Source organism: Balaenoptera musculus, chromosome 4 (genome assembly GCF_009873245.2).
Source record: "Balaenoptera musculus isolate JJ_BM4_2016_0621 chromosome 4, mBalMus1.pri.v3, whole genome shotgun sequence".
Classification (NCBI taxonomy): domain Eukaryota; kingdom Metazoa; phylum Chordata; class Mammalia; order Artiodactyla; family Balaenopteridae; genus Balaenoptera; species Balaenoptera musculus.
Window position 1 is genome coordinate 88,953,798 of NC_045788.1, and position 24,182 is coordinate 88,977,979.

General features: G+C 37.3%; 1 protein-coding gene across 1 annotated transcript in view; it reads left to right on the forward strand.

Annotated features, from left to right (window-relative positions):
* MORC1 (MORC family CW-type zinc finger 1) overlaps positions 1–24,182 on the forward strand; it is a 239,008-nt gene that overhangs the window by 170,236 nt on the left and 44,590 nt on the right. The window contains 4 exon segments of the mRNA XM_036849689.1: positions 13,487–13,552; positions 14,537–14,784; positions 14,981–15,032; positions 22,353–22,457. Of these exon segments, the coding sequence (XP_036705584.1) occupies positions 13,487–13,552; positions 14,537–14,784; positions 14,981–15,032; positions 22,353–22,457 (471 nt within the window).

The following is a 24,182-nucleotide window of genomic DNA, read 5'->3' on the forward strand; positions in this document are numbered from 1 at the left end:
CCCTTGTCTAACAAGAGGCTAATATACTCCCTGTAATTGAAATGTTTTACTTTATTACTCTTGCTACAAAGATCCCATTTTTCTATGGTGATACATTACCTTTCCAAAAAGGATAACGCATGATATACTCACCCTGGTGGGCCCTGTGTCCACAGCATAGCAGACGAGATGTTATCGCTCATGAGGAACTAATGTAGAAGTTTCTTGAGGGCAGGTATCATGTGTTCATCTTCTCATGTACCTCCCACCATCACATCTGGCTCATTGTTGGGCACAGTAGACATTGAACTGCAGCTGTTCAACTCCTTAGCTTGATTTACTTGTCCAAATTCTTTTCATTTTTTTAATTGAATTATAATTGACATACAGTGTTACAGTAGTTTCAGGTGTATAACATAGTGATTCAATATTTTTTATGTGACAAAATGATCACCACAACGTTTAGCTACCATCTGCCACCACAAAGGGTTATTACAATATTATTGACTGTATCCCTTATGCTGTACACTACATCCTCTTGACTTATTTTTTTTATAACTGGAATTTTGTATCTCTTAATCACTTTCATCTATTTTGCCCATTTCCTCATCCCCTTCCCCTCTGGCAGCCACCAGTTTGTGTCTGTGAATCTGTTTCTGTTTTGCTTTGTCCATTTTTTTTTTTTATGCTCCACATATAAGTGAGATCATGTGGTATTTGTCCTTCTCTGTCTGACTTATTTCACTTAGCATAATACCCTCTAGATACATCCATGTTGTCACAGATGGCAAGAGTTCATTCTATTTTTATGGTGGACTAGTATTCCATTGTATATATATATATATATGCTACATCTTCTTTATCCATTCATCTGTCCATGGGCATTTAAGTTGTTTCCATATCTTGGCTATTGTAAATAGTGCTGCAGTGAACATAGGGATACATATACTTTTTGAATTAGTGTTTTTGTTTTCTTCGGATAAATATCCAGAAATGGAATTGCTGGATTGTATGATAGTTCTGTTTTTAGTTTTTTGGGGAACATCCGTACTTTTTTCCATAGTGACTGCACCAAGACATTTCTGCCAGTGGCGCACAGGGGTTCCCTTTTCTCCACATCCTCACCAACACTTGTTATTTTTTTGTCTTTTTGAGAATAGCCATTCTGACAGGTGTGAGGTGTCATCTAATCTCATTGTGGTTTTGGTTTACATTTCCCTGATGATTAGTGATGTTGAGCATCTTTTCATGTGTTGATCAGTCATCTCTATGTCTTCTTTGGGAAAATGTCTATTTAGGTTCCCTGCCGATTTTTAATTGGGTTGTTTGGGTTTTTTTTGATACTGAGGTTATGTAAGTTCTTTATATATTTTGGATATCAACCCCTTGTCAGATTTGCAAATATCTTCTCCCATTCAGTAGGTTGCCTTTTCCTTTTGTTGATGGTTTCCTGTGCTGTGCAAAAGCTTTTTAGTTTGATGTAGTCCCAGTTGTTTATTTTCCTTTTGTTGCCCTGTCTGAGGAGGCAGATCCAAAAAAATATTGCTAAGCCTGATGTCAAAAAGTTTACTGCATATGTTTTCTTCTAGGAGTTTTATGGTTTCAGGTCTTACATTTGAGTCTTTAACCCATTTTGAGTTTATTTTTGTATATGGTATGAGAAAATGGTCCTCCAAATTATTTTCTTATTCATCGTTTCTTGAGGAGCTGATATCACACTACCTGACAGAACAGCACTGTAGTTTACTAAACAAACCAGGATAGTACCTGTGATAGGGGCATCAGAACAGCCTGGCTTCAGGGCACAGTGTGGTGTGGGGAGTCTACGACAGTCCCAGCTCCTGGCTTCGTAAGTCACCCTGTTTTGTCCTGGAGATTGGGACCAAGGAATGCCATCCATTGTTGTCTGCTCCTGGGTTTCACAGAAGTGACCAAATGTTGTTTCTGAGGGACAGTAGGAACCCCATAGGGAGCTCATCCTTCCTCTGAGAAGGACAGAGTAGCTTTGACAGTGGCTGGCAGTCTTGCCGCATTACATCCCTCTCTGCATGTCAATCAGCCATTCCCAGTCACATCTGCAGAGACGCAGAGAGAAGGAGAGGCTTAGGTGTATTGCCTGAATGATTTTCACTGCAGAGAATACTAATTTGGGTTTCACTGCAAATACACCTATTTGATCAGTGCCCATAAGCACCTGAACTGTATCCACAACCAGTTTTTGATGAGTGCACGTACTAATCAGGAACAGTCAGAGGCTGCCTCGTATCCCAGATGCACCTCAAGGCCTGTTTCCTGACTCTTCTCAGAGTGAGGTTCAGGTATTTGGCTTCCTTCCAGAGCAGGCTACTCTCTGGTTCCCTCTGAAGGAACCCTGTGTGTCTGAGCCTGTACCTCTGAGCACCAGCCCTCCTGAGCCCTCCCCTCTGAGCTTGAATACTGTTTCTCATTCGTTAGACCTAATCTCGCTTCTTACTCAGGACCCAACTTTACATTTTGAATTCAGTTTAAGGAAATGTACCTCATGATTTTTCTGATTTTGAACTCAAACCCCATAGCTTGTGCCCCTCAATTTAACCTTGTTAGGTCTTTGTCTCCTGATCATATTCTTGATCTGAATCTGTATCCTTCTTCTGTCCTAACTCCTGTAGGCTTAAGCAGAGTTTAAACTTACTCTCACCTGAGTTACATTTTCCACCTTGTCCTTTACCAGTATATGCTTTAACCTCCCACCCCTCCAGTCAGTCTTGCCTGGCTGGGCCCAGCCTTCTAACAAAGGGCATGGGGTCTCTTGACACACTGGGGGATTCTAATCCAGTCCAAGAGAAATAACTGATGTTTGTCCATGACTTTTGCTTTGCAGTGGTCTAGAATCATCCTTCCTCTACTCTGAGAATCCTCAAGAAGGTCTTCTAGCCAAGACCACTAGTAGTAATACCTGGCATTTGAAAATAACTAAGTATTATTTAAAATACTTCTGAACAAGGGCAGATCTAGTTTTTTGGAGTCTGAGGTTTATACATTTTGGGGGATCCCCTTCAAAAAAGAAGATGCAAAATTATAAATACGAAGTGAGACCAGGGCCATGGAAGGCCCTGTGTAAGGGAGGGGTCCTGAAGCTCACACTTCATTTGCTTCATGATTTATCTGCCACGTGGTTCTGCATATACTATACCATTTGATCACCACAGGACTTTTGTAGTAAAAGATAATTGCATAGTTTTCATATGTCCAATTCCCTTCTCCTCTCCAGTTTCTTCCCCAAGATTTCCGTAATTATGTATAGTTTGGTGAATTCTAAAACTACCCTGAATGATTACTCTAACTGTACATATTACGTACATGTGGAAACTTAAATGAGAAGGATGAATGGAAGGATTAAATGATAAGAGCACTTACAATGTGCCACCCTTAGAGGTGCTTTATTTATTTAAAGTTATTTATTTATTTATTTATTTATTTTTGGCTGCATCGGGTCTTCGTTGATGTGCGCGGGCTTTCTCTGGTTGCGGCGAGCGGGGGCTACTCTTCGTTGCACACGCTTCTCATTGTGGTGGCTTCTCTTGTTGTGGAGCACGGGCTCTAGGTGTGCGGGCTTCAGTAGTTGTGGCACACGAGCTCAGTAGTTGTGGCTCACAGGCTCTAGAGCTCAGGCTCAGTAGTTGTGGTGCACAGGATTAGTTGCTCCTCGGCATGTGGGATCTTCGCGGACCAGGACTCGAACCCGTGTTCCCTGCATCGGCAGGTGGATTCTTAACCACTGCGCCATCAGGGAAGTCTGACATGCTTTAAATATACTGGCTCATTTAATCCTTATGACCATCCTGTGATTGTTATGAGTTCTGTTTTATCCACGAGGAAACCGAGGCACAGAGAAGTAACTTGCCAAGTGTGGGGTTAGGAATCTGCAGAACTGTGATTTCAACTGACACAGTCAGACTCCAGACCCCTCATTCTATTACTAAACTATGTTGCCTCTCTGGATGAGGTCACAGAAACAAGGTAGGAATAGAGCTAGATCAAAAATATGAGATTGAAGACCTTCCCTGGTGGTCCAGTGGTTGAGACTCTGTGCTTCCACTGCATGGGGCACGGGTTCGATTCCTGGTCGGGGAACTAAGATCCCACATGCCACACAACATGGCCAAAAAAAAATTAAAAATGAGATTAATTCTTAGTTCAAAGCTGTTTGAACTACTCTGCTCTCCTGCTTTCAGTTTGGATTGATAGCTCTTCAGTGTGGGAGAAATTGGGTAATTAATAGCTTATGGTAATCAGATTTTTTATTTTTTGAGGAGCTCTGACTATATTAGACAGAGTTGGAGGGCAGTGATCATTTTGGAAAGCTGTGCAGAGGGAGGGATGATTAGGGGCTCCTTGAAGAAGGAGGCTGTGGAAGCAGAATATGGCGGACAGTACACTGGCCTGCTGCCAGGATACCTAACTTCAGGTCCTGGCTCTGCTGTTTATAAGCTGAGTGACCTCAGGTCTGTCTGATGTCACTAGTCCTTGATCCTAGTATACCCCTCCCCCTCCAGCTCAGTTAAAAAGGGATTAGACTAGATATTTATAAAGACACATCCAATTTTAGAGCCTATGCGTATTAGTTGCTCATCTTCATTTACAGGCTAAGTTTAAAATATCTATATATATTAATTTTATTCTGAATGCAAACATGAGGTTTCTGGAGCAGAGCAGATCATTATTTAATTATAGCAAATAATCGTGCTGATTCCCTTTTGCCCTAATTTGTACCCCTGGGGCAACAGATGAGATGAGGCAGATCGTATGTTATCCTACATATACTGGAGTTTGTACCACTAGCATGGAACTCTGAAAGAAATGAATCTGGATATTTATATAGGAGAGGGACAGCCATCTCCCTAACCCTACACTACCCCCTGACAGACAAACACACTTCTTTGCTCTTTAAGAAGGATACTGGGTTCTTACTCTTACCCTTTGGAATATAAATAAATCTCTTGGGGGCAAGATAAGACTAGCTTCTCCGGCCATGTCTCCATGGCCCCAGATCTCATTCCTTCCTTAAAATGTAAACACATACCTCCAGGGAGGTAAATTTCTTCAGATGCTCTCTCACTAATAATTAGTCATAAACTAAATTCCAAGATTTGTTCTTCTAGGTTAGGCCTCAAGTTTTGGTAAAATTTGATCAGAAAGCCTTCATGGTGCAGAAACATAAAAATATTTTCTCTACAGTCCCACAAAGCATGGATATAAAGTTAAAAGGGAGAATCCCCTGCCTTCCAGGGCTATGAGTCTATGATGATTGGGCCATCTGTGTAAGAACTTCACATGTTTGTAAAAATACAGATTCCTGAGATCTACAGCAGACTGACTGAACAAGAATCTGTGGGACAGAAGCCTTAGAATCTGCATTTCTGCACAGCTCCCCACACGATTCTTATGCACCGCAGACTTTCTCTTCTTTATTCCTGAGTTAAGGATCCTTCAGTTTTCCTGCTGCCAGAGATACTTCATATTATGCAGCTTTTGCTATTGAATCTGTGATTTTCAGGACTTTCCAAACATGTAAAGAAATGTAACAGTTTTGCCGGGAGAGTTTATGAGTGTCATATAAAAATAAATACTGATATTAGAAAGGTTTCTAGGGTGATGATGATTCTTTGAAATCTGAAAAGGTGATGGTGATGATAAAGATGATACCACTAGTAAACAACTACTCATTAAGTAACTGAGACAGAATTTGAAATGGATTAGCTATGTTACATGGATTTCTGTTTTACAAAAAAAATGCAAAGATGTGCCACCATTATTGATATTTTTCTATTCAAAATGTAGTTGAGACATTTTCTTTTTTAACATTTTATTTATTTATTTATTTGGCTACACCGGGTCTTAGTTGCGGCATGTGGGATCTAGTTCCCTGACCAGGGAATGAACCTGGGCCCCCTGCATTGGGAGTGCGGAGTCTTAGCCACTGGACCACCAGGGAAGTCCCTAGTTGAGACATTTTTGCTGTGTTTTTCTATGATGTCTGAAGTTCTTTTGTAGAAACACAACTCTGAAATGAATATAAAAAGAGGAAAACTAATGGAATTAAAAAGATTTTTTTTTTATTACTCACAACTCTAGTGATGAGATTAGTAGTTCAGGTCAAAACTCATTACAGTAAAATTTTATAGCCATAAGTAATTATCGTTAAGCTAGCACCAAAATTATACAAACCCAAATGATTTAAGTGTATCATACATTGTTACTAGGCTAGGCTCAATCCATTTTGCTATATTATGAACAAGACACTGGCATTTAATATAAAGCATCTCAAAGATGTGATAACACCTGACAGGTAGTGGAGAAGTTTAGTCACATTATGAGTGCAGACTAGATTTGTGGCAGTGTTTCAACAGTGGAAGAGATGAGCAGCAGGCCCTGGGAGCATCTGTTAATCCTGTTAATCACCAGCGTTTTATTGAGTACCTATAAAGTGCTAAACATTGTGATAGGTACTACAGATAAAAAATGACTTTGAGAGTTTACAGTCTGTTGAGAGAGATACCCGTGTTACCATAACTATAAGACAGTGTGATACATACCATGATAAATATAGGTAGAAAGGGATATAGGAGGCTTCTGCTATAAATATGGCTACATAGATGTAGCATCTTCCTGTTTTTTCCTGGGAGTCTTCTAAGAGCAACAAGAAAACAGAAAACAAAAATGCAACTCCAATTTCAGTCAAGCTAGGAAACATATACCAACATACTGCAGTGCTGCCCAAAGCAGTCAAGATAATGCGGGAGCTCCACAGGAGGAAAGGAAGAGAAATGGAAAGACGAGCCCAGCAGTAGCACCTCTAAAGAATCAACACAAATACACTTACTGAAGAAGGGTTCATCTGGAGATGGAAAAGCTATAGCCTTTATCTACAATAGCTGGGAGGCAACAGGAGCCTTACTGGACCTGCTTTGGTTCACAGAAGTAGAAGATGTGGAATGCACATGAAAGTACTCCAAAAAGCCATATTTGCAGAAGCAGTGTTTTTTGGATAAAGATTAGAAGAAAAGAGGTTTTGCTTGTGGAAAAAAAAGAAAAAAAAAACTTGCCTAGACTCTTATCCTCTACCTACCCTTCCTATAGAAAATTCTGGCAAAGAGCTAGTCCTGGAAAACCTAACTCTTATAATGATGTATTTAAGAAACAAACTAGTACAGTAGCTAAATATCTACAAAAAAAGAAAAAAATCCAGTAAAATATGAATATGGGGCCATATAAATATATAACATATAAATAAGATATCATAAACAAAAAGGAAACAAAATCCAGTAAGATATAAATGACAAAAAAGGAGCAACTGCATCCATTGCTGATAAAAAAAAAAAACTCTTAGCAAATCAGGAACAGAAGAAAACTCCCTCAATGTGGTAAAGGACATCTACAAAAACCTTACAGCTAAAATTGTACTTACTAGTGAAAGACTAAAATCTCTTCCCTAAGATCAGGAATTAGACAAGGAGGTATGCTCTCATCACTCCAATTCAGCATTTACAGGAGGTTCTAGAAGTACAAGAAAGACAGAAAAGAAATAAAAGGCATTCTGACTGCAAAGGAAGAGGTAAAACTGGTTCTTTTCAGATGTGATAGTCTATGTAGAAAATTGAGCAGAATCTGTTAAAAAGTTACTAGAATTGGTAAAATGAGCTTAGCAAAGTTGCAGGGTTCAAAATCAGTATATAAAAATCAACTATATTGACTTACTAGCAGCAGACAATTGTAACTGAAATTTTAAAATATAATACCATTTCCAATAGCATTAAAATACATGAAATACTTCAGGAAAAATTTGACAAAAGATGAGTAAGACCTGCACTGAAAAGTACAAAACACTGATGAAAAAATTAAATAAAGCAAATAAATAGATAACCTATGTTCATGAGTTTGAAGACTCAATATTGTTAAGATGTCAATTCTCTCTAATAGGTCCATAGATTTAACCCAATGTTAATCAAAATCCAAGCTAGTTGTTTGTGGTTTTTTTTTTTGTAGAAATTGTAAAATGTATAAAATTCATATGGAGTGCAGAGGATTTAAAATAACTTTGAAAAAGAACAAAGTTGGTGGGGTTGACACCATCTAGTTTCAAGGCATTATAAACTTATGGTAATCAAGACAATTTGGTATTAGTGTTAAAAGAGACAAATAGAGCCATGGGACATAATAAAGAGTACAGAAATAGACTCATACATTTGTGGTCAATTGTTTTTCAACAGAGGGACCAATACATTTCATTGGGAGAAAGAAATAATCTTTTCAACAAATGATACCAAAACACTTGGATAGTCATATATACCTCAAAATAATGAACCTTGACTCTTACCTCAAACCAAATAAAAATTATGTGAAATGCAGCATAGGCCAAATGTAAAAGCTAAAACTATAAACCTTCTAGAAGAATGCGTAGGAAAAAATTTTAGTGGCTTAGGGTTTGGCAAAGATTTCTTAAATATGATACAAAAAGCATGAGCTATAAAAGAAAATTTAACAAATTTGACTCCATCAAAGATTTAAAACGTTGCTCTTCAAATGACACAAGAAATCAAAAAATCAAGCCACAGACTGGGAGAAGACATTTACAAAACTCTATCTGATCTGGACTGATATCTAGAATGTATAAAGAACTTTAAAAACTCAATAATAAGACACACAACACATTTAAAAAACAGGCAGTTGTGAGACTCTAAACAGAGGATCCAGCTGAGCCACACTGTACTTGGGCTTCTGACCTATAGAACTGGTACTATCAGTTCTTCCTATTGTCCCTCCAGCCTGAGGGCTCTAAGAGCTTCCTGCTTTTGCTAACATCTAGGGTACCTTCCATGCCCTGGTAGTCTTCTTAGCCTCTTCCATCTCTTCTGTTACCAATCGCTGTAGTAAATTCCTTGTGCTTTAAAAAAGTGGGAAGAACATTTGAACAGACATTTCACTAAGGCAGATATACAGACAGCAAATAAACACATGAATGTAAGCATAGGTCTACACAAAAACTTATACTTGTATGCTCATAGTAGTTTTTTTTTTTAGTTTTTTTTAATTTTTTTTATTTTTTAACATCTTATTAGAGTATAATTGCTTTACAATGGTGTGTCAGTTTCTGCTTTATAACAAAGTGAATCAGTTATACATATACATATGTCCCCATATCTCTTCCCTCTTGCATCTCCCTCCCTCCCACCCTCCCTATCCCACCCCTCTAGGTGGTCACAAACCACCGAGCTGATCTCCCTGTGCTATGCGGCTGCTTCCCACTAGCTATCGATTTTATGTTTGGTAGTGTATATATGTCCATGCCACTCTCTCACTTTGTCCCAGCTTACCCTTCCCCCTCCCCGTACCCTCAAGTCCATTCTCTAGTAGGTCTGCATCTTTATTCCTGTCTTGCCCCTAGGTTCTTCTGACCATTTTCTTTTTTAGATTCCATATATATGTGTTAGCATATGGTATTTGTTTTTCTCTTTCTGACTTACTTCACTCTGTATGACAGACTCTAGGTCCATCCACCTCACTACAAATAACTCAGTTTCATTCCTTTTTATGGCTGAGTAATATTCCATTGTATATATGTGCCACATCTTCTTTATCCATTCGTCTGTTGATGGACACTTAGGTTGCTTCCATGTCCTGGCTATTGTAAATAGAGCTGCAATGAACATTGTGGTACATGACTCTTTTTGAATTATGGTTTTCTCAGGGTATATGCCCAGTAGTGGGATTGCTGGGTCATATGGTAGTTCTATTTTTATTTTTTAAGGAACCTCCCTATTGTTCTCCATAGTGGCTGTATCGATTTACATTCCCACCAACAGTGCAAGAGGGTTCCCTTTTCTCCACACCCTCTCCAGCATTTATTGTTTGTAGATTTTTTGATGATGGCCATTCTGACCGGTGTGAGAAGATATCTCATTGTAGTTTTGATTTGCATTTCTCTAATGATTAATGATGTTGAGCATTCTTTCATATGTTTGTTGGCAATCTGTATATCTTCTTTGGAGAAATGTCTATTTAGGTCTTCTGCCCATTTTTGGATTGGGTTGTTTGTTTTTTTGATGTTGAGCTGCATGAGTTGCTTGTATGTTTTGGAGATTAATCCTTTGTCAGCTGCTTCATTTGCAAATGTTTTCTCCCATTCTGAGGGTTGTCTTTTGGTCTTGTTTATGGTTTCCTTTGCTGTGCAAAAGCTTTTAAGTTTCATTAGGTTCCATTTGTTTATTTCTGTTTTTATTTCCATTTCTCTAGGAGGTGGGTCAAAAAGGATCTTGCTGTGATGTATGTCATAGAGTGTTCTGCCTATGTTTTCCTCTAAGAGTTTGATGGTGTCTGGCCTTACATTTAGGTCTTTAATCCATTTTGAGTTTATTTTTGTGTATGGTGTTAGGGAGTGTTCTAATTTCATTCTTTTACATGTAGCTGTCCAGTTTTCCCAGCGCCACTTATTGAAGAGGCCGTCTTTTCTCCACTGTATATTCTTGCCTCCTTTATCAAAGATAAGGTGACCATATGTGCATGGGTTTATCTCTGGGCTTTCTATCCTGTTCCATTGATCTATATTTCTGTTTTTGTGCCAGTACCATACTGTCTTGATTCATAGTACTTTTGTTTGTAATAGCCAAACACGGAAGTCACCCAAGTGACTATCAATAGGTGAAAGGACAAATTGTGGTATGTCCATTCAGTGGAATACTACTCAGCAATAAAAAGGAATGAACTATTGATCCACAAAGCAGTATGGATTAATTTCAAAATAATTCTTCCTAGTGAAAGAAACCAGACGAAAAAGATTTATGATTCCACTTAAGATAAAAGTCTAGAAAATGCAGGTGATCTATGCTGAGAGAAAGCAGATCACTGGTTGCCCATGGATGGGATGGGGGTAGGAAGAGGTGTAGGGAAGGGTCAGAGGGAGGGAGCTCAAGGAAACCTTTGGGCATAGTTAACTGTAGCAAACACTGTATGATATATATGAAAGTTATTAAGAGAGTAGATCCTAGGAGTTCTCATTACAAGGAAAAACTTTTTTCTTTTTTTATTGTATCTATATGAGATGATGGATGATAACTAAACTTACTGTGGTAATCATTTCACAATATATGTAAGCCAAACCATTACCTTAAACTTAATGATGTGTGACAATTATATCTCAAAACTAACTGGAGGTGGGGAAAGAATACAATGCAGCTGTAAAAAGGGAATGAAGAAGCTTTTTAAGTACTAATAGAGAAAGATCTGTAGGATATATCCTTAAGTAAAAAAGAAAGATGCAGACTGTGTGTATAATATACTACCATTTTTCCCCACCTCAGAAAAGTGGGGAAACCTTATTTATATATGCTTGTATTATAGGTGATGTATAAGCAGATCTCTGGAAAGATAAACAAGAAATAAGTAGCAGTGGTTACTTGTTAGTGGAATATGAACTGGACAAATAGAGAATGGAGTAATAAGGAGACTTAAAAATACACTTTTAAAAATATATGTTTTTCCATGTGAATCTGTATATATAGTGAGAGATATCTATATAAACATCTAAAAAAATAATGTCAGGGAGTATAGAAGATAAAGCAATTAATTTTCCCTTGCGGAATAGGAGGAGGAATTCGGAGTGGGTAATACTTGAACTGAGACTTGAAGGATGAGTGAAATTCGACAACTGGAGAATATCAGAAAGGTCATTCCAGGCAAAGGAAATGGGTGATACAAAGGCATGGGGACATGAAAGTGAACCTGAGGAATAGTAAATGTGACTGAGCATTTAGTGTATGAGGACAACAACGGGCGTCAGATGGAGGGAAAAATGGTTCAGAAGAAGAATTTAGAAAGTTAGTTGAAACCGTTTGAAAGCCGTTTGTATGTCATGCTAGGTGCTGTTTGGCTTTATTTAATAAACTTGAATTGAATGTGGTCTGTGTGCCACACCATGTGGCAGGTGCTACAGAAATGAGACTCTGTCTTCTAAGCTAGTGGTCTCAGTCCTGACTGCATATGAGAATCACTCAGAGAGCTTTAAAAACTACCGATGCCAGGCCCCATCCCCACATAATTGAATTAGAATGTCAGGGTGTAAGGACTTGGCATCAATAGTTTTTTTTTAAAGTCTTACAGGTGATTCTAAGCAAATGCACCCAAGTTTGAGAATTCCACCTCCCCTTCTCTTTCCCCCTCTTCTTCTCTCCTGTCTTCCTTATTTTAATGAAGTGAATAATATTGTGTAGAAAGGGGTTGTGACACAGGTCTAGAGAAGTCTCTGAACTGGAAGCAAGAAAATGAGGAGGTTATAGAAAATAGTTCAAGCAAAAGACGATAAAGTCATTTAAACAGGGAGGTGACTTGAGGCTAGTGCAAACCTGTGGACTGAGAGTGATTATTAGCCCAGGACAGCCTAGCTTGAATGTCTGGGTGTTTGGTGATGTTACTAGTCAAAAGAGGGACTGCACGAGGAAGTACAGGTTGGGGGGTGGGTACAGGTACACAGGTGAAATAATTCTGGTTTGGAAGGGTTGCCTTAAAGGTACCCACAACTTATAAGATGCCACCAAGGGGCATTTGGATCTCAGGACAGAGGAAAAGGCCCTATTTCAACATCTATGCAGGCCATTCACATTGGAAAAATTTTCAGCAGCTCCAACCCTTAACATCCAACCCAAACTGGAGTCAGGACTCCAGTTTGGATGTTAGGGTACTTAACAAGAGCAAGGTAAATTTTCTGTCCTAGAGAGTCTGGACACTGAGCTGGATACCACGATGGCGTCTGTGACACAGTGAAAGAAAGTGGGTGCACCAAAAAGGAGGTGCAAGCAGATCCCCTAACCGGGGTCTCATTCCAAGGGGAGTGACCCTGGGTCTGGGGTGCAGGGCCCACATTACTCTTTATCTTCTCTTTGAATATTTCATTACCATCTCATCATTTTAGTATAACAATTATCACATCAAAATATTAGCTTAGAAGGTGCTTCTTTTTCAGGAAAAACAAATACTTTCTCTCTCTACTTATGCCTCTGAGTACAAGGCAGGAGTTGGTTGCTGAGGGTAAGGCAGCATCTCAGTTATTAGGGACACAGTTAAGACCAGTCTATCCTCAAAAGTCCCTTGAAGCTCAAGCCCAGAGCTCTGAACTATACAGAGCTGTTGCTGAAGGTCAAGATTTATTCCAGATGCTGGGACCTACAAGTGGAGACAAAGTGTCTCCAGAGAGGGGAGATGAGGGCTGTGGAGACAGTGTTTAATACGGTGGCCCCTTGTATTGCTTATAAGACATTTGGTCTATAATACTTCATTGGATTGTCTTGTACTGTCCAGTCGCTACCAGTCAGACATCATTGCTCTATGACTAAACTGAAAGGGACTCCTTAATAATGACTGGTGAGAGTATGTGATCTTGGCACTTCTTTAAGAAATGAAGAATATTGAATCATTTTAATATGTCAATTGAAAGTTATTTTTACTTACATTTGTCTAATGATTTTTTCCATAATAGCCTCAGTTTATACCAACAAGTAGGATCACTGAGTTCACTACCACCTGCCAAACTTCAGCACCTAAGGTGAGTAATTAAAGTGGGATTGAGCCATTTGTAACATTTCCCATATGAAGGAGAAGACTTATCAAGGGCCAAATGTCATCATGGTTTAATAGGTTCAGAAAGTGAAGCACTGTTACATATTTTTTCACTGTCATCATTTTTTTCTTATTAGACTAATACATGTTTATTAGGAAAAACTCAGAAAATAAAATATAAATAAGAAAATTTAAATCACCCATTGTTTTACTGCCTGGAGACATTGACCATTTTAAATATTTTAATGTATTTATAATTGTATCTTTCCAATATATTCTTTCCAATATATTTCAAGATATATTTCATAGAAAAATATATATTTGTGTATTATATAAAATTATACATTTAAAATCAGAGAGAGTGTGTGTTTGTCTGTGGATACATATTTGCCTAGAAATATGTTGTGTATGTAATTCCTACATTGTTTCTGGTTTCTGCTAAACGTCATATTATATTCCTCAAATGTCTGTTATTGTCTAAAATTAAAAATTTTTCGAACCTTTAGAGTTATACCAATCACACACAAAAAATTATGGAAAACTCTTTATAATTTTGTTTCTTCACATTTCTTAACAGGCAAATGGTGGGATTGATAAACCCCAGCCAAACTTTAGATGAATAGATTACTGACCTACGTGCACCAGGGATCCAAAAGCAAGAAAGTCTTTGCTGGGGAGGAAGTCAGGAAGCACAGTGTATTCTCAATTTGGGGTCTTTTGCATCCTTAAAATCAGAATGTTTCTTGACTCAGCCCAGCTCTGCTAAATCAAATTCTGAATGAGCCATTACAGCTGTATACATTTGCCAGCGTATTTGCAACATACATTTCCCAAAATTCTAAGCTTCTGATTTTTAAAATTTTTATTAGAAATAAATATCATCTAATGTCATAAGATTATAAGGGAAATGGTAATTAATTATAAATAAGCCAGCTACCAAAAATTAAAAGCATGTTCTTTGTTATTTAAGGGAAATACGAAAATTCAGAGAATCAAGCCTTCCGGTGATGACTTGAAGCATGAGTCTCTTTCATCCTTTGAGCTTTCGGTCAACCATAGAGGCTGGAAAAGTAACACAGGAGAGGCGGATTCCGATTTAGAGTATGTTTCAGAGACTAAAATTACGAAGAAGCCTATGCAGAAGAAAGTGAAACCTCAACAGTGGAGACATCCAGCCGCCCTGCTGGAAAATGTCAAACTAGCTGAGAGATCCCAGGTGTTTTTTTTTTCCTTTTCTTATTCACAAAATGTATAGTATTTCACTTTTCCAGAAATAGCATTCTGTAAAGGTTTTGCTTCATTTTCACATTTTTAAAGCACTCTAATTATAGCATACACATTGTAATCTGAGTTTCCTGGACAAGGTCCCAATTTCTATTTTTTTTTTTTTTTTCCTATATTCTCTCTTTTGGAGCAAAAGTCAGGTTGCTAATATCAGCACTGAAGGACTCCTAAAGGACACCTCTGTGGGATAAAGATTTTAATCTGTATTTAAGAGAGAAATATTCATATAGGATAAGCCTGTAATCTTGAGGATTTTGCATTCAATGCTTTATAGCAAAAATGCTTAGCCAAATTTTACATAAGTAGTTTTCCCTGTAGTCAGAGTTCTGGAAAAATGAGATGTGAGGTTGATAATATAACTAAGTGCTGAGCTTGATTTTAATGAATGTACCACCCTAGAATTTCCACGTGTCTAAGTGAGTTTGTTTCTTTTAAAAGGAATCATTACACTTTTATTCTTACAAGGTTACGCTTATTTAATTCCTCTTTGAGAATCTGCCCTCAGATTCAGTATATAGCAGTAACAACACTTACAACTGAGTGGGCATTTACCCTGTGCCAGATTCAGTATTAAATGACTACAGATATTATCTAACTACATTTTAAAAAATCTTTTATAAGCCAAAATTTATTGCCTAGTTTATCTGCCTTCTTAATCAAATTTGACTTCTAATGTCTTTTTACTGCTTCCAAAAATTAAATTCACCCTTAAAGGGTGAATATGGGGCACATGGAAAATATTCAAATGAGTTACCATAGGTTCTGAAAGCAAGAAACTAATTTGATTAGCAAATATCCACTGAGCCCTGTGTAAGATACTGTGTTAAGCATTGTGGGAGACAAGATTTCAGGCATGGTTCTTTCAGAAGGAACTATTCTGAATAATAGTTACATTACAGAAATATCTCACACATTTGTGAGATATCTTTGTAATATCTTTGGAAAATGGTATGGATTCTTGAAAATCTTTAGTGATGGAGACTCATTACCTCCTAAGGCAGCCTTTCTCATTTCACTTTTGGGTAGCTCATTCTCTTAAAATATTTGAAATCCAGTTCCCTATAATTTTGAAACTTTGGCCCTAAGTCTTTTCTTGAGACTATAGAAGAAGCTAAGCTGAATCTGTCTACAATCTTCAGAATTTTACTTTGAATTATGTATCATAGTTGAATGTAAAAATTCATCTGTTCAGCAGATACTCAACTTTTGCTATTTCTAAAACACTTCATGCTTATAGTATAAAAAGTAGTTGCTATTACTTTATAGTTATATCTCCTTTAACCCCTGATTTCCATTCATTAACTGTGGAATTTCAAGAAATGGGATTTGTAGGCTTATTTTATGGGTGGATTGCATGCTCCAAAAACAACGTACAAGTGACTGCAAAGTTGAAGTGAGCCCAGGTGTTAGAATAACACATTTTAGACTTTAAATATGGAGATTCACATATGTATATGTGAATATATATATGTATATATATAAAATCATCTATTATGTGCCATTCAGTATGCCAGCCAGCTACAGGGGATTCAACTATGAGCAAAATCACATATGGTCCCAAGCCCCCACTGAACTTAGAGTCTAGTAATGGAGACAGACAATCCAATGATTATACAGACAAATGTGAACTGCTACTGTGGTAATTTTTATGACATAGTAGCATGAGTCCTTGTAATAGGAGATTTGACTCTGGGAGGACAGAGAAGTCTTCCTTGAAAAAGCGATGACATATAACTTTTAGGATTGAATTCCAGCTAAGTGGGTAAGAGGAGAGGAAGAGCATTTCCAATCAATGCAAACATCATTTGCTAATGAGGGAACATGGAATACAAAGTAACTTAAGAAGACAACTAAGCTATAGTGGGGCAGAGAGGGAAAAGGGGGCTGTGGTGTGAGATGGGCGGGGAGTGATCAGAATCATGCAGGCCTATAGGCTTTGATAAGTGGTTTTGTATTTATCCTGAAAGCAATGGGAAACCACTGAAGGGTTTTAAGCAGGGAAGTGGTGTGATCATATTTTCCTTTAGAAAAGATTGCTTTGGTTGAGTATGAAAGATGGATTAGTAGAGAGCAGAGTGAATGTGGGCAGAGCAGTTAAAAGGCTATTGCAATGGCCCTGTGGGGAAATAACGGTGTGGGTGAGGTTGATCACGTGGAGTGAAGAGGAGTGGATACTTTGTTCCTTGTGTGTTTGCCTTGAGGAGGGAGCACTGACCTGTTTGGTGAGATATTGGGTGTAGATGGTCAGAGAAGCTGAATTCTGTTGAGAGGCTAACTCAACCAGGCAAAGGCCTAAAAAGTCCATTGACTTAATGACTTAGTGGTAATAGGGATGATCACAGGAAGAATGTTATTGTTGCTGGACTAGAGAGAATAGAAACCAGATTAGAATGGATTGATTAGCAAGTGGAAAGTAAAGAAATGAAGACATGTTGTATGTCAACTCTTGGGAAGATAAGTTTACCTCAGAAGATAATCTATACTAAGAAAATCTGGAAGTGAGGTGGATAGATCAGGAGACTGTGAAATTTTTGATAAGCACTTGAAAAATGAATTTAGTCAGGTTTAAACTGCAATTCAAAAGGCTTTTGATTACCTGAGGACTATTTGCAGTACATTCTAATCTCCTATCCAGTTAACACAACAATAGGCATTACCACTTCCAGACAGAGGAAGTACAGGAAGTGTGATTAATTTTGATATTAGCCTAAGTAGATGGAATTAGGAAGACAGGCTAAACACTCCAACTAAATCTTATCATGTGTTCCAAAAGCTTGATAAAAATGGCTCTGGAATTAGCCAGTGTTTTACCTTATATATACCACAATTCAGCTCTCTTAATACAGGTAATTAATTGGTCTTCCTAGAGAATTGTTTTATCACATACTTGAATTTCTCAGAAGATTCCACTTTTTTTATCCTAACCTCCCCCCCCCACCACCATTTCCTGAATATGGGGCTCCCAATAAAAATAATATATTTGTTTCCTACATCTGCAACTTTTAATTCCTTTGAATTTTCCCTCAGTTTCCTTGATTAATTCATTTCACTCAACAAACATTTATTAAGCATTTACTCTGGGCTGGGTGCTGTGGACTCAGAGATAAATAAGACAGTTTTTGCCCTCAAGAAGTTGAGTCTACCTCTAGCCATTCCAATCAAAGGAGACCTTTCCCTGTATCATAAATTTTTCATTCCAGTGGTTTCTCACCTTTTCAAGTATGAAGAAACACTTTTCAGTATCAAAAAGTGACTGCATTTAGGTCTTTAATCCATTTGAGTTTATTTTTGTATATGTTTTTAGAGAGTGTTCTAATTTAATTCCTTTACATGTAGCTGTCCAGTTTTCCCAGCACCACTCATTGAAGAGACTGTCTTTTCTCTATTGTATATTCTTGCTTCCTTTGTCGGTAATTGACCATAAATGCGTGGGTTTATTTCTGGGCTTTCTATCCTGTTGCATTGATCTATGTGTCTGTTTTTGTGCCAGTACCATACTGTTTTGATTACTGTAGCTTTGTAGTACAGTCTGGAGTCAGGGAGCATGATTCCTCTAGCCTCTTTGTTCTTTCTCAAGATTGTTTTGGCTATTTGGGGTCTTTTGTGTTTCCATACAAATTAAAACATTTTTTGTTCCAGTTCTGTGAAAATGCCATTGGTAATTTGATAGGGAATGCATTGAATCTGTAGATTGCCTTGGGTAGTATGGTCATTTTAACAGTATTGATTCTTCCAATCCATGAACATGATATAGATTTCCATTTGTTTGCGGCATCTTCAATTTCTTTCATCAGTGTCTAATAGTTTCCAGAGTACAGGCCTTTTGCCTCCTTAGGTATGTTTATTCCTAGGTATTTTATTCTTTTTGATGTGACAGTAAGTTGGATTGTTTCCTTAATTTCTCTTTTTGATATTTCATTGTTAGTGTATAGAAATGCAGCAGATTACTGTATATTAATTTTGTATCCTGCAACTTTACCAAATTTATTGATGAGCTCTAGTCGTTTTCTGGTGGTGTCTTTAGGATTTTCTATATATAGTATCATGCCATCTGCAAACAGTGAGTTTTACTTCTTCCTTTCCAATTTGGATTCCTTTTATTTCTTTTTCTTCTCTGATTGCTGTGGCTAGGACTTCCAAAACTATGTTGAATAAAAATGGTGAGAGTGGGCACCCTTGTCTTGTTCCTGATCTAAGAGGAAATGCTTTCAGGTTTTCACCATTGAGTAGGATGTTACCTGTGGGTCTGTCATCTATGGCCTTTATTATGTTGACGTATGTTCCCTCTATGTCCACTTTCGGGAGAGTTTTTTTATCATAAATGGATGTTGAATTTTATCCAAAGCTTTTCCTGCGTCTATTGAGATGATCATATGGTTTTTAGTTTTCAATTTGTTAATGTGGGGTGTATCACATTGATTGATTTGCAGATATTGAAAATTCTTGCATCCCTGGGATAAACCCCAGTTGATCATGGTGTATGATCCCTTTAATTTATTGTTGGATTCAGTTTGCTAGTATTTTGTTGAGGATTTTTGCATCTATGTTCATCAGCGATATGGAACTGTAATTTTCTTGTTTTGTGACATGTTTGGTTTTGGTGTCAGGGTGATGCTGACCTCATAGAATGAGTTTGGAAGTGTTCCTTCCTCTGTAATTTTTTGGAAGAGTTTCGAAAGATAGGTGTTAACTCTTCTTTAAATGTTCGATAGAATTCACCTGTGCAGCCATCTGTTCCTGGACTTTTGTTTGCTGGGATTTTTTTAAATTACTGATTCAATTTCAGTACTGGTAATTGGTCTGTTCATATTTTCTATTTCTTCCTGGTTCAGTCTTGGGAGATTGTACCTTTCTAAGAACTCGTCCATTTTTTCTAGGTTGTTCATTTTAATGGTATATAGTTGTTCGTAGTAGTCTCTTAAAATCCTTTGTATTTCTGTGGTGTCCATTTAATTTCTCCTTTTTCATTTCGGATTTTTTTGGTTTGGGCCCTCTCCCTTTTCTTCTTGATGAGTCTGGCTAAAGGTTTATCAATTTTGTTTATATTTTCAAAGAACCAGCTTTTAGTTTCATTTATCTTCTCTATTTTTTTTTTTTTAGTCTCTATTTCATTTATTTCTGCTCTGATCTTTATGATTTCTTTTCTTCTATTAAACTTGGGTTGATTTGTTCTTTCTCTAGTTCCCTTAGGTGGAAAGTCAGGTTATTTGAGATTTCTCTTGTTTCCCAAGGTAAGCTTGTATTGCTATAAACTTCCCTCCTAGAGCTGCTTTTTCTGTGTCCCATAGGTTTTGGATCATTGTGTTTTTGTTTTCATTTATCTCTAGGTATTTTTTGATTTCCTCTTGGATTTCTTCAGTGATCCACTAGCCGTTTAGTAGCATATTGTTTAGCCTCCGCGTGTTTCTGTTTTTTGCAGTTTTTTCCTTGTAATTGATAATAAAATAAACTCAAAATGATTAAAGACCTAAATGTAAGACCGGATACTATAAAAATCCTAGAGGAAAACATAGGCAGAACACTCTTTGACATAAATCACAGCAATATTTTTTTGGATCTGTCCCCTATAGTAATGGAAACAAAAGCAAAAATAAATAAATGGAACCTAATTAAACTTAAAAGCTTTTGCACAGCAAAGGAAACAGTAAACAAAATGAAAGGACAACCTACAGAATGGGAGAAAATATTTGCAAATGATGCAACCAACAAGGGATTAATCTCCAAAATATAAAAACAGCTTATACAGCTCAATATCAAAAAAAACAAACAACCCGGTCACAAAATGGGCAGAAGATCTAACTACTGTATATATTTCTCCACAGTAGACATACAGAAAGCCAACAGGTACATGAAAAGATGCTCAATATCACTAATCATTAGGGAAATGCAAATCAAAACCATAATGAGATATCACCTTACACCTGTCAGAATGGCTGTCATCAAAAAAACCACAAATAACAAATGTTGGTGAGAAAAGGGAACGCTTGTACACTGTTGGTGGGAATGTAAATTGGTGCATTCACTGTGGAAAACAGTATGGAGGTTTCTCAAAAAACTAAAAATAGAACTACCCCATGACCCAGCAGTTCTACTCCTGGATATATATTCGAAAAAAACAAAAACACTAGTTTGAAAAGATACAAGCACTCCAATGTTCATAGCAGCGTTATTTACAATTGCCAAGATATGGAAGCAACCTAAGTGTCCATCAACAGATGAATGGCTAAAGAGGAAGTGGTTCATATATATATATACAATGGAATGCTACTCCGCCATAAAAAAGAATGAAATTTTGCCATTTGCAGCAACATGGATGGACTTTGAGGGCATTATGCTAAGTGAAATAAGGCAGACAGAGAAAGACAAATACTGTATGATATCACTTATATGTGGAATCAAACAATACAACAAACTAGTGAATATAACAAAAAAGAAGCAGACTCACAGATATAGAGAACAAGCTAGTGGTTATCAGTGGGGAAAGGGAAAGGGGGGCAATATAGGTGTAGGGAATTAAGAGGTACAAACCACTATGTATAAAAATAAGCTACAAGGATATATTGTACAATACTGGGAATATAGCCGATATTTTATAAAATATACGTTGAAACTGTCAAAAAAAATTTTTTTAAATGACTGGAGACATCTCACATGATACTAGGCATATTCAGTATCTACTTATTAAGCACAATATAATAGGGACTTCCCTGGTGGCACAGTTGTTAAGAATCTGCCTGCCAATGCAGGGGACACGGGTTCAAGCCCTGGTCCAGGAAGATCCCACATGCCGTGGAGCAACGAAGCCCATGCGCACAACTAATGAGCCTGAGCTCTAGAGCCTGTGAGCCACAACTACTGAGCCTGTGTGCCACAACTACTGAAGCCCATGTGCCTAGAGCCTGTGCTCTGCAACAAGAGAAGCCACTGCAATGAGAAGCCCACACACTGCAATGAAGAGTAGCTCCTGCTCACCGCAACTAGAGAAAGCCTGCGCACAGCAACGAAGACCCAACGCAGTCAAAAATAAATAAATAAAATAAATAAATTTATTTAAAAAAATAATAAAAGAAAACCATCATAAATATTTTGAAATGAATATATATCTTATTTCCCCCAGCGACATCTACATAAATTTTAAGAACAATGTATATATCCATATGAGACATTATATATTCAGTATATAGACAGTAATTCATGCAGATTCTTTGCAAAATACTACAAGCCCTTTGATTCACCGTTGAGCACCATAATCTACACCACACATTTCATACTTAACTTGCATTATAATATTATACTGTTGTTGTTTTCTATTATTTAGCCTTCACATGTGCATATCTAAGTCATACTTCTTGAAGGCAAAGATCAGAAAATGAGTTTCCTCTGTTTATCCTACAGAAGTCAGCAGTTACTAGAGGCTGAAGAAGGAAAGAGCGAAGGTGGTTTAATGTGTACCATTGATTGCTACTAATCCTTGTATGTGTTTTGTTAATACCTTGCTATAGGCCTCTTCCTGGGAAATGAAGAGGAAACAGAGACAAAACCCTGTGCAGGAATGTAAGGCTCTGATTGAAGTTGAAACCAGCAACAGCAATTTGGATATAATCCAGGTGAGATAAACTTTACTGACTAAATGACACCTTGAAATTTATTCACATCCATAAAGATGAGAGGAATCCAAGAAACATTTCACATTAGTGCCTCAAGTAACGGAAACGTTTAATTGAATAACCTAGTTTTTAGGTGAAGAAACAAGACTCAGAAAGTTTGTTGCTTGCCCAAAGCTACAGAAACTAGTAAAAATACAACTGGGACTTATACCTCCTGACCCCTAGTCCATAATGCTTTTCATTTTAGTTATCAGGGTGAGAAAGCTTTAATATTATGTTAATGTATATGTGTGTGTATATATATAAAACTGGAAGTTCATCTCAAAACCTGCATGCCCAAATCCAAAGCATCTGAACCTTTCTGTAATTCACAGTGTGGATTCTCACCAGAAAGTGTAATTCTAATCTGACTTAAATTAGGCCACTGCCATAAGTCCTGCTAAGAGAAGTCTTTTCAAAAAATATGGACATACTTTCCATTTACTTCTGTAGATTGTATATCCCTGATTCTAACTTGGTAGTCAATTTCAAAGACCTACATATCTGGACTACCGTACCCTAGACCCCAGCAGAGTTGCCTTCTCTCACTGAACCGAGTGTAAAAGCCCTTAGTGTATAGGAAGAATCGACTCAAGGAATATGAGGAACCCTTCATCTGTGAAGCCATGTTAAAGACACTGTCCATTGTGTTATAGAGAGCCCTTTGTGTTATAATAAAAAGGTTCATTTGAATGTTTAAATTTAATATCAGGAAAAAATCAATTTCATATTTTCCTTTATCGGAATATGAATTTTATTACTCACTGTATTTCTCTTTATACCTCAATTGCCAAGAAGCTTATAACTAAACTTCAATTGAAATAAGAATAACTATATTTGCCACGATGGTTGTTATTTTCTGACATAATAATATAAGTGAGAGTATTTAGAAAAAGGCCTACGTCATTATACATGTCTAGGTAAATTACCTCAAAATGCTATTTAGGATTGTGGATTAAGTTTCAATTATAAATGAGCCAATGAGGGAGCATAATGTCTTCTGACTTTAGCCTAATTTATGTGCTCTTCAGCAAAACAATATTGTCACAAGGTACATGAGATAACAATCATGGAGGTTTCATTTTTAAAAGTTTTCATTATGGAACATTTCAGACATAGCACAGTCAACCCAAATGTGCCCATTTCCCAGCTCCAACAATTATCAACTCATGGCTGGTCTTGTTTCATTGTATCCTCCCCCTCCCTTGCCACCCTCATTACTCCCAACCATCATATCATTTCATCCATCATTATAATTGTTTTAAGAAGGTATCTGAAGGGTTGTTGAAAAGCTCTAGGAGTGATTTGTGAATGAGAATTTATTGACAGTTAAATCCAGGATGTGAAGAAAGTGAGCACCAACATGTTTTCAAAAGGAAAAGGGTCAAAATTTAATCAGAGGCCAGAAAAGAAGACTACAACTGGTGTTGTCAATAACTCAACCTCTTTACCTCTTGGAAGCCAAATGTGATATAACTGTACCTGTGAATATTACTAGTCATGACCTGCTTTGCAGCACCTTCAAAGTCTTTGTGTGTTTTTCATGTAGCCATTGCTTTGTCACCTCCCTAAGCTTTGCATGCAGCTTTTAGCAAATGCTTTTTCACAAATTAGGTATGACATTTATATTAAAATTTTTGCTGTCTTTTTATGTAATATTTCTCAAGTTCTTATGTTACTTGTGTG